Raw genomic sequence first — 12,076 nt, forward strand, 5'->3', positions numbered from 1 at the left:
TACAACCCGTGGTGTGGTATTTAACGTACCGGTACCTGGCATGAAGCCCTATCAGACATGGTCCCCATGGGCACGGGACTAGGATACGTCCGATCAACGCGTTCCTGCATACACGAAAACTACCAGTAAGCCACAGAATGCAAGCTCTGAGAAAACCTTGGTGAGGGCGGGATTTTTCCATATTCCTACCGGCTCTGCAGGCCGGCGGCTGAGCTGTAACTGACGCAGCTCACCCGCCGAGGCTTTACTGTACTTTAGCCTGCGATGTAGGCTCGTACCAGTGCCCCCGAGAGTCCAACCCAAACGGCCGGCAACGGAGAGTAAACCCTCCGTGGACTGACGCCAGCCCCCTCGGTACCGGTGATAAGTCCGTACTAGTATATCTTTCGCAGATAAATCTGCTCCCCTTTGAGTTGCTTGCACGAAACCACCAGGGTGAAGGGACCTTTTAGTCAGCTTTCACGACACGCAGGTCATACGTCGGGCGTATTCTTTCGCCTCACCCGAAAATGAGGGGCCCTCTACCCGCAGGAGTCGGAGACAGAGATGTACAGATGGATGCGGGACCTCCGGGAAGGAAGATCGGTTATTCTGGAGATCGAGGTGAGGAACATGAGGCACCGAGCATACCAACAGGCGCAACAAAGATGGAGAATGGAACGTTGGCGCTGGTTGACGACGAGCTGAACGAGGTGATCTTGGCTAACTGGGACCGCTCGCTAGACCAAGGAGTCATCAGCCTTACTTCACGCAGGTGCTCACTGGATATGGATGCTTCGGTGAGACCGAATTGGTGCGGGTACAACGGCGGAGTGTGCGAAGTGTACAGCAAAGCTGGACTCTGCCCAGCATAGACTGGAGGAGTGCCCTGCATTCGAGCAGCAGCGCGATGATGCCTTCAAGGTTTCATTAGGGAATACCTATCGCCGACGGCGATTATGAGAGCACTACTAGCAGGAGGAAGCCAGCGGAGGGCGATCAGCTCCTTTTGCGAAGAAGTGATGGCCCACAAAGAAGAAGCAGAAAGAAGCCGTGAGAGGAGAGATCCAGCCAGATTAGAAAGACGTCGCCGTAAAATGGCTCCCGGCTGCCGTACCAGGAGTGACTCCACTCCCAGCTGAAGATGCGCAGCGGCCCTGCTATATCGCGAGGTGGTCCCATTAACCCCTTGGGCCGCCATAACCTCCATGGGCAAGAGATGGAGGGGGGGAAGCGTTTCCCCACTTCCTTCTACGCATAACGGAAAAAAAGAACATCGCGCGGAGGGTGCAACAACATCTGTACCCTCTAGGTATGTGCGAACACCCATGAGATAGACCTGTTCGGACCTATTATCCTGGCCAGTATGATCCTGAGGAAATGCGACATTGAAGGAACCAACAACTGCCATCCTGCAGAGGAAGAGTCTCAATGGGATAAATACACGAGGAGCTCAATTTTTGGCCCCAGAGCTCTCTAATGTGCAGAAGCTAGGTCACTGTGGAGGTGGTGATTCAGTCACGGTGGAGGGATGCATTTCTCTGGCTTTAGTCCTACTTCCAGGACCAATAAACCTGGTACCGTTAGGCCCGTAATTGCGAATATTACTTTATGAGACTAGCCTTTGCCAATAGTCGAAAACGACCTTACATGATCAGGAAGGGCATCTCTTATATAAGAGCTGACTTCAACGCGCCACGATAGCCAGTAAAGTAGCACACAACACCTAGCAAGTTACGATATAATGAAAATGCGACCACTCTCACCCTAGATTCCCAAATATTTTTTTATAACTATGAAAGCGTTTTCGAGGAGGATATCTCAAACAAAGCAGTCGCCTGCTGAGTCATCTGGACTTAAATCATGGTCCAACATCTAATCGGCCGAATATTTTCTTTTTCGTAAAAATAAATAAAATGTAATATTACTTTTATACATAAATATTGTTTTGAAGAAATATTTATACATAAATATGTATGAACATTTCTTCAGTTTATATATATATATCTTTGCTTCTGGGAAAATTTAAAATCTAAACGCATGAAAAGACCTATCCGCCATTCGATGAAATAGAACCCAACTTACACTACTTTATTAGTACTTAATCTTTTATTCTATATTAAGATAGGTTTGGTTATATTTTATGGAGTACAGGTGCAAGGGAAAAGCTTCGTGTTTAGACTTTCTATTTTCCCAAAGGCAATATATAAGTATAAACTAAAGAGATATTAAGTTTTCATTTTGTTATGCGGTACGAAGATTCCGTTAAAACATTCCATTGTAAGGAGACCTAGGAGAAATTCTTCCATCCGTGTAATAAAACGGAATTTATAATTTCTTATTATCTTTGTCAAAGACCTGTTTCCCAATTTTTATTTCGGTGTTTCTAAGAAGTTCTGAACCGTAATGGTAACAATCTTATAAAGTCCTCGAAGGAACAATAGCAATATAGAACTGATATATATCCGATTATAAATAATACTTCATAAGTTTTGTTATTACAGTTAAGGGTCAAGGGTCTCCTTGAGGGTTTGCGTACGTCACACTGACGTACCTGGCTCTATAAAGAATCTAAAAAGGGGAGAAGTTCAATTTATTATTCCGAATTGCCAATCAGAGAGCCAAAGCACCCTCCGAGGTACATAAGCAACCGATTGACACATCTCGAGTCAGTTCTTTTTGGACAATATCGCTAACAATCAATCGTGACACAGTTCCATTTGGTACAATCACGCAACCAGTCAATCGTCATCACCATCATCAAAATATATCACTTAATCACAAAAGCTTCGTCGAAGTTCAACCCGAACTATTCTTACTCTCATAACTGTTCATAAATTAAACGGACAGTACGCAAAACGAATATCGAATCCGCGGCGTAACACATTTATTTTTACAGAAAAGAAAGAAAAATATTTGGCACTTGCCAAATTACTTTATGAATTATCTTAATCAAAAGATTGACGTTTTCTCCTAAAATTATAAGAATATATTGTATTTCTTAGTTTAAAACAAAACAATAAAAATACATTATCTTTTCTCCCAACTACAATATCTTTTCTCCCAACTTTCTCTTTCTTTTTTTAATGATATAAAGTGTTCAAGGAAAAGGTTATATCAAAGTCACTAAAATGCATTTACCGATTATAGATTTATTGTATAATTTGTATATATATAAAACATATCCGAATAAGCGTTCAAGTATTCACATAATAGAGAATTTAGATAATGCTAATTCAAATAATCGAATAAATTGTATCACTGTATAAAAAAGTAAATACAGGTTCTTCAAAAATCTGAAGATCTAAGTCTTTAATTTATTTTTTTAATAAATTATTAGATATTACTTTTACTATAAGTATAAATAATAAGTATAAATAATAATAAGTATAAATAATACTATTTACTTGTATCAGTAAAGAATCATAAAAATACATTTCTTTTATTGAAATATCAGGTATACAAACACTGATTAGAATAGGAGAAAAACGAAAAATATTTAATATAATCAATAAATTGCGAATCGTTATGCAAATTCAGGATTTTACAAACATGTATAAAAAAAATAACCTCCAATTAAGATTGGTTTCACCTATTAAATATTTTAGCGAATGATTTACTTTAGATATTTTATGTATTTTTGCATATAATGTGCATCCTCTGCACTTTTGTCATTATATAAATACAAAAATATTCGCAGTCTAATAATTAATGTATTGAATGTAAAGATAATGATGAAACTTACCTGACGATGAATAAAAACGACGGAACCGAGAAGTCGCCATGTACCACCTTGTCGATCCACATGGAGCATTCGCAATATTTGTAAAAATCGAATGCCTCTTATGGCAGACGTTGCAAATACCTGACCATTGCTTCCCACTGACAATACCACCATAGACGCGACCACCACAATTAAATCTGCAGACAGAAAAAACAGGAAAGAAAAATTATGCCTATGAATCCAAGTGACGTTCAGATCATGATAAAACGCATTATATTTACTTTTATGCAGAGTAGTTAAAATAAATGCTATATTTAATATAGACGATAGAGTTATTTCTTTAATATCGGGAAAATAAAAATAATATACCTATCCTTTTTTCTAGCATTTAATTTTTGACATACTTTTTATTTTAATATTTAATAATAAAAAAATTATATTTAAATAACCAATCGAATTGTAAATCAAAAAATAAGAATACATTCTTTACTTTACTTTATTTTTAATTGAAAAGATTAAATTGGCAAGTTTTATCATTCTGATTTTAGTTTTCAAATAATAGATTTAGTTTTCATATAATAGATACTCAAACTTCAATATTCAAACTTCAATGTCTCAAAATTTCCTGTTATATTAATATCTATTCTGGAATAAATTTTTTCAAACCTTAGATACAATATGCAGCATCTCTTCTATACTTATATAACGCATAATATTTCGAAATGATTAAATTCCATAAATATCATTGTAACTGAAATGATATCGTGTATTCACAAGTACGTTCCCATGGCCGATGACATCTTATTACATCGCTATTCTGCGATGCTGATTATGTGCTGCATGAAAATTAAGTGTGCATAATCAATCTTACCGATAAACGCACGATACTATTAATATTCGGTTTAATATCACGCTTGTAAAGTACATTTCATCGTCAATCACGTCGTTCGTTGCGAATAATTTTGATTTTCGTTTTTGATTGATCATACCTATAATTTACGCAATTTAATTATACAAAAAATATCGATGGCAAATTCATGACAAATAATTAATGAATCAATTTCAGTATTATTGGTTAGAACTTTATCAATATGAGACATTTCAGTAATGAATTTCTTGTACAAAATTAATATTATAAGGTAGCATGAATATGTCAAAAATGAAATAAATTCTGAAAAGAAAAATAATGTACTCAATAATTAGTATATCTTAACTTTTAAAGCTTTTAGAGGCAGCGTATAAGCACTTAATTATCTTATTTTCATTTTTAAAAATAAGAAAAAATGCTAAAAATTAAGCATGTTAAAAGAATTAATTACAGAAATCTATATTTTTGTCCTTAACACATACAATAAGAATTGAAAGTAAGTATATTTTGCAGAATTAGTTTTTATTACCAGATTCAGATATTTTAAAATCAAATCTAGTTGTATATAAAGTATTCTAAAAGCTCAGTTAATTCATAGATCTTTCAAGACCAAGATTCAAAGCACATCATGAAGATGGAAGGTTGATCATTTTAAAGTATCATAAAGGCGAAAGATTGATCACTGTAGAATATTTTTTAAGTTAATTAAATACTCGGCTACAATCTTTAAATCTAAACATAAAAAGAAAATTCGCAGGAAATAAACAAATTTCGTTAAAGATATATGCCCAATATTAACTTGTACTAGAAGGATACTGTCTCAGATTACTCAATTTATTTATAAAGATAATATTATACTATTGTTAGAAACAGATAAAATTTAAACACACCGCGTATAAAATCGGTACACGTCATCTAGATTACTGTGACTATGTTAATTATTTTTTTCTAATTGTTCGGTCTTACCAAACAAGGGGGCCATAAATTTTCTCTACTACAACTACCCCTATTAAAGGGACAAAAATCAATATATAAATTCCCAACTTGAAAGACGCATTCCTAGGCAGTACCGTTGGACCAAATGGCAATTATAAATATTATTTTATGGGGCAATTATAAATACATCGCTTAACGGTACTTCTTGATTAGCTTACTATTTCTGCCCAACCCCGTAACCGGGAAGAATATAATAGACTAGTTCTACAACTAGTTCTACAACTAGTTACTACTACAAGTATATAAGACCGATCCACAAAAAATCAGATTTACTAGTTTAGCAAGAGAATTGAAGCTAGTCCAGGATCGTCAGATCACCAAGCCAGGAAGTATTGTTCAACGAGACAGATTTTCGTTTAGTCTACATTCGTTACTTACTTACTTCCATCAAGTCATTCAAATCATTCAACTTAAACCTTGTTTCTGACGAGTGAATTAAGATCTAATTTAAATCAACTTCGTTCACCCTTGAAGAGTGAACTAAAATCCAATCAAACCTAACTAATCAAACTTTAACTTTGAACTAGCTGCCCTTCATTAACATTGAAGGCAGCAAGCTACCAATCAAATCTTCGTCCAATATGTTGATTCAGATCGGCTACACTAATAAAAGATAAGAATAAAATGATAAAAAGTATCCATAGGGTACTAAAACTGGGGTACTGAATCTTTCTAAAATAGTTGCTTTTCTACTATTTTCTATTTTGTTCCATTTTATATGTTTATTAAAATTTTTTACAATTACAGCATTTAAATTTTCAAAATTTTTCATTAGATCATGATAATGAAATAAAAATTCCTTTACAGAGAAGTACTCTAAAAAGAATTAAAGATATAAAGAAACAAATAAATGTATGCTATGATATAATAATCAATGTTACTATACGATGCTACAATAGTAGTAGTAATCGGATATTATTTATACTAAAAATTAATAACTATTTCTTGCTAATTAAAATCGCATTATGGAGCAGTTAATTTAATTCAACATATTTTCTTCTGTTATTCTATGGAATAAAATAGTATATCATAGCAAAACTTCTTTCTGGAGAAAATTTATTTGAAATATGAGCTTGTTAAAAGCTAACAGATCATGCTAATAATAAACTAATATTTTTACTAAATATTATAATATATTATACCTATATTCATTGTACTTATATCATTGTATGTAACGAAAAGCGTACAATAAAACTGGAATTTAAGTTTATAATAAATAATTTTTAAAAAGTTTTAAAAATTCAAATAAATCGCTGATCAAGTTTCGATAAATTTTAATTTAGTGTTGTAAACTTAAAATAATTCAAGTGAATCAATAAATTTTCCTATCAACTTTCTTAAGTCGATTTATACAACTAAAATATTGATTGATATTCGATTGAGTTTAATCGAAAATATTTAAAATGAATAATACATCAGTGATTAATCAGAGCAGAGATACGAGTTAATAGTTATAACATCAACAGAGGTTTTCTTACATAAGCTACATAAAACCGACATAAAAAAGCTATTCTCACGACAATCGGACAACACAAATATTGGATTATTCCTCGGGCACAGAGCTAATTGCACCAGAACTATATGTGCATTAGCGAAACGCACTCACCTATGATACAAATCGGTTTCCGTATGAAACGGAGTCTACCGCAGCAGCCCATGTATTTCGATCTGCAACCTGCACTCCATAACCTCACCATGTATTCCACACCAAAGAACACCACTAAACATATTTCCTGTAAACATAGAAGAGAGCACAATGTAAGAATATCAAGTCAATTTTTCAAATTTTATAATTAAAAACAACACAAAAAATATTTTTTGGAGTCTTCAAAATGAGTAAGTAGATCGACATTAAAGATTTAAGGTTTTTAAAAGGAAGAGGGAAACATTCGTATAAGAAAATCATTGCGTGATGGACAATAAATATTTAATTCAGCTTAAAAATTTTATAAAATTAACATTGTTTTAGCTTCATTAATAGTATCCAGACTACACTACTTTGATCTGAATGTGCCTCTTTGGAATATTTTAGAATTACTCAAATTGAAATAAGGATCGTTTTTCACAAAAATAAGACATTTGGAAAATTTAAGTATTATCTATATATCTGTATATAGAATGCCTATGAATCATTCTTTCATTTACATATAAGTTGTATAATATTTTTAATTGTTAATAAATTAGGTTTATTTATTTTGTTACATTAAATGGAACTTTTTATAATTCAGAAATGAAAAATAATGTCGTGTAAGTGACTATAGCGTAAGGCTTTTCCTATTTTCCATCATAATTGTTAATGTTTCGGTCTCAGAACTTAAATTTCTTTCTGAACCTTATTTATTATCTCTGTTAAAGAGTATTAGGATCTTACTAATATATACTCGATTCTTCGAAAAAAGAAAACAGATGCTATTAAGATGGACCGCCGGAGATCAATTAGAATTAAGAACTCGCGAAATTATAAGTTTTTAAAAAAATAAAATTCAATTCTCTACTTATTGTTCTGATCTGAGTTTGTTCATTATAAAATTTCAAGAAACAAACTAAAAATTTGAGAAAAGAAATTATAAATATACGATAGAAAAAAGGTTTTTTTTTTAAATTTAAAAAAGGATTTTTAAATAGAAAAATGACTTACGGAATATTTTCTACTACAGATCTATATAGCTAGTATTATATGCGCTATTCAGCAATCAGTATTGAAAATAAGTCAATAATAAGTTAATAACTAACATCTGAAATAAGTCGTTATTTTTAGTACCAAAAATGGTTTAAATGTATTAAACATTTTAAATAAATTATGTCACATTAGATGCATCATTAAATGCAACTAGATTTTTTGTATCTCATATTGTTTAAAATTTCAAGATTATTTCAATTGTCAATGTATATGTACTTACATATGGTAAAACTAATCGCGATCTATCATCATTAATTGTAATAATTTGTTTTACATTGTAACCACTGAGCGTTGTAATAATTTCTCTGTTCTTTTTTCAGACATAACGACAACAATCGTCATTTAGATGTAATTGCAAAGACGCGAAATATACTGTATTATCCAATTTGCAATCGACTTATTGTTTCTCTCGATTAAATAACAATAAAAGTAAAGTTAAAAAACTTTTTATAATTCTTTATAACAACGTGTAAGTTTTATATGTGTTTAGCATTAAATGTATACGTATATTTTCTTTTAAATCTTTTCAATTAAAAGAATTTTCATTAAATACAATACATCACTCTTCACAGAGGATGTTGTGTCTTATCCGATGATGATAAATCTCCCAAAATCAATCAACCTCAGTGATAAAATGTTTGAAAGAAAAGTGTTTATTAAAACCAATTTAAAATTGGCTGATAATTGTTATTAAATTGATAGTTTCACTCAATATGATTCTATAAGTAATGTGTCAAAAGCTAAAAACATGTTTTTTTAGGTCTCTTTTTTATAATACTATTTTGCTTCTATACTGATTTTTTTAAATCAAATTTCAAATTTTATTTATTTTTTTCTTAACTAATGTTTTATTTAATTTTGCTGTATTGTTTTTAACCCTTTGACTACGGTAGATTTCTATTAGCCGTACCATACGGTAGGAATTCAGTCGCAGCCTACACCTAGAACGGGGAAATTTTTCATTAGGTATGCATTTCTGAGAAAGATATTAAAATAATCAAAACACTGAATTCCACTACATTAAACTAATATTATTTATTTGCTCGTATTCTGCATTGAATATACCGGGCGCCTATAGGCGCCTTTCGTGTCATCGGATCAAAGTAAGTTAAGCGCCTACAAGCCTCAGTACCATAAGAGCAATTTTTTTACGCAACTTCAAGCATCAAAGGATTAATTGATCGTAGTTATATATATTTAGAAATTCATGTAATTTTATTTGAATAGGAAGTCTATCATAATGAAGCAAATAGGAAGAAAATTTATCAAATACTGAAGCTTGTTATATTTTCTCGAATACAATAGAGACTCCCGTATCCGTACCCCCATTATTCAAATACCCAAATATACGGACGTTCTATCATCCGGACACTCTATTATCCGCATAACGTTTCATAGCAATGTTTACATATATGATACAATGTATTTAGATGTACATAAATACTTTCTTGTGTTCGGCCGGTTAAATGTAATCATATCAATTCAGTCTGAAGCAGAAAAAGGTTCGTTTCTCGTTGTGAAAGATCAGCTCCCGGTCATGAAGTTAATAAAGAACGCATTACTGCATTTCTTTGTGCGAATGCTATCGAATGCCTTCAATTTCCAATTCTGATCATCGGAAAAAATTAACATCCATGCTGTTTTAAACATGTCAATATAAGTGCAATGCAGTTGTATAGAAAAAACAGACAAATGTTTGGATGGACAGTAACATTTTTGTTGAATGGTTTGAAAATATTTTTATACCCAAGATTAAAAAACATCAATTAGAAATTGGTCATAGAGGAAAAACTTTTTTGCTGGTAGACAATGCTAGATCGCATTCTACATGTGACATTGTCGACATTCTTAACCAAAAGGACGAATTTATAAAAGTTATGTTTTTGCCACCTAATATAACTTCATACAGCCACTAGATCAAGGAGTAATTGAGTGCTTCAAACGACTATATAGAAAAGATATGTTTAAAAAACTTCTGTTTATGTTTTAATTGAATGAAGAGGGTGTGATAGAGCAATATAAAAAAATTTAAAAGACAGTTTTTACATGGTGGCAAATGCGTGGAGAAATGAAATAAAAGAGCATGGAGAAAACTTTTAATGCATGAAATTGAAGAAATTAATGAACAAGAAAGAATAGTAGAAGCAGATATAACTAACAGAAGAAGCTGTCATTACATTGCGTAGAACACCAGGATGTGATTGTGACAGTGATGATGTAATGCAATGGTTTCAATGCGATAAAGACAATAGTAGTGATGAAGATAACAAATTTTACACAAATAGAAGCAACAGATGAAAGTAACGATGAGAACGTGCCTTCTCATGTCGAAGCACTTGAGTCTTTGATTTGAGGCACAACAGGAATGTAATTTTACGCAGTGATTACAATAAAAAATTTATGTGATTTAGCAGCTAAAAAGATACGAGGTAAAAGTAATGAGACTGGTTTTATAAAAATGTTTATATTTCACTTATTGATAAATTTACATTATTTCCTTCAAAATAGTTTCCTTGAGTAGCTATACACCTTCGGAGGCGTTGTTCCCTCTACTGATAACAATGCTGGAACTCTTCTAGTGAAACTGCTTTCAGTTGGTCGGTTATAACCATTTGAATGATGATTACGATTCCAAAAGGACGACCTATGAGGTGATTTTTTATCTTTGGAAAGAGAAAAAAGTCACATGGACTCAAATCTGGGGTTTGATTCAGTTTCCAGCTGTTTAAGGAGGTTCACACACACAGATTTGCGTGTCTTCACCTGCTCCTCTGTGAGATTCTTTGGAATCATCTTCGAACAAATTTTTCGCATACCCAAGTTCTTGGTTAAAATGTCGTGAACAGTTTCATGATTTAAATTTAATTCACTACCAATTATCCTAACTCAACGTCAAGGGATGATCAAATCTAATCGGAATCTTCACTTTTTCGACGCTTTCTTCCGTTTTTGAAGTGCATGGTCTTCCAGAACGAACTTCATCTTCGACATTTTCAAGATCATGCAAAAATGCCTTGTGTCATTTAAAAACTTGTGTCTTGGATAAAACTTGATCACTGTAAGCAAGTTTCAATTTATTGAATGTTTCTGTTGCGTTGTCTTTAGGTTTAACACAAAATTTAATAACGCTGCTCGATATGCTGCTGTTCCATTTTCGTAATGCGTCGTTAGAACGTACTTTTATAAAACTCACTGTCGAGTTTGTGTTAACTCAATCGAATTGAAACTTATACTGGAGATAGAGTAGGGCTGTACGTCTCAAATAGCAAAGCGGTACTCATACAGTGCAGCCAAACTTTCTAGACACACCTCGTATGAGGCCCTTAGATGTTGAAAGAAACTGTCAATTTTGTTTATTTCTACTTGAATAAATGAAGTTTAATGCAAAAGAAAGTGGTTGTTCTATTATCCAAAAATTCCACTATCCGACCACTTTTGTCTCCCTATTAGTTCGGATACGGGAGTCTCTACTGCAGTTAAACTTCTCTTGGTTACTGGTCCCTATGATGCTTATAGAAACAGTAGATAAGCGATCATATGTTGACGGAGGGTACATTGCCACGAATGTACACTCATACACAAAGTATTCGAACGCTTACACTTCCAATATTCAACTAATGAAATATGTATATTAAATTGAAGCATTTGATGTAATGTGACACATATAACAAGAGATGGACCTACAAGTAAGACTACATAAATAAGATTAGAAAATAATTCAACGATTTGTACCGTTTTTACAATACATTTATTGTAAATACGTACCAGAAGCGGCTCACTAAAGTATTCGAATGGAACATTTAACAATTATTTAAATTGAATAATTTAA

The 12,076-nt window shown here is 32.7% G+C and overlaps 1 protein-coding gene across 1 annotated transcript; it reads right to left on the reverse strand.

Annotated features, from left to right (window-relative positions):
- Positions 1-1,474: 1,474 nt before the first annotated feature.
- On the reverse strand, positions 1,475-11,238 carry LOC122527861 (potassium voltage-gated channel subfamily KQT member 1-like). The gene is made up of 5 exons (XM_043652417.1): positions 11,174-11,238; positions 11,011-11,128; positions 7,174-7,300; positions 3,600-3,900; positions 1,475-1,553 (listed from the first exon to the last, which is right to left on the reverse strand). The coding sequence occupies exons 1-5, from the start codon at positions 11,236-11,238 to the stop codon at positions 1,475-1,477; spliced, it is 690 nt and encodes a 229-aa protein (XP_043508352.1).
- Positions 11,239-12,076: the final 838 nt, after the last annotated feature.

Source organism: Frieseomelitta varia, unplaced genomic scaffold (genome assembly GCF_011392965.1).
Source record: "Frieseomelitta varia isolate USP_RPSP 00005682 unplaced genomic scaffold, Fvar_1.2 scaffold_234, whole genome shotgun sequence".
Taxonomy (NCBI): domain Eukaryota; kingdom Metazoa; phylum Arthropoda; class Insecta; order Hymenoptera; family Apidae; genus Frieseomelitta; species Frieseomelitta varia.

What these genes read in the sequence shown, in the direction of transcription:
- LOC122527861 (XM_043652417.1), bottom strand. Translation starts at nt 11,238, where the DNA reads ATGTCGAAGATGAAGTTCGTTCTGGAAGACCATGCACTTCAAAAACGG. An exon ending in CGGAAGAAAGCGTCGAAAAA is followed by an intron (nt 11,129 to 11,173) that starts GTGAAGATTCCG and finishes ACGTTGAGTTAG; the next exon opens with GATAATTGGTAGTGAATTAA. An exon ending in AGAATCTCACAGAGGAGCAG is followed by an intron (nt 7,301 to 11,010) that starts GTGAAGACACGC and finishes CTATGTTTACAG; the next exon opens with GAAATATGTTTAGTGGTGTT.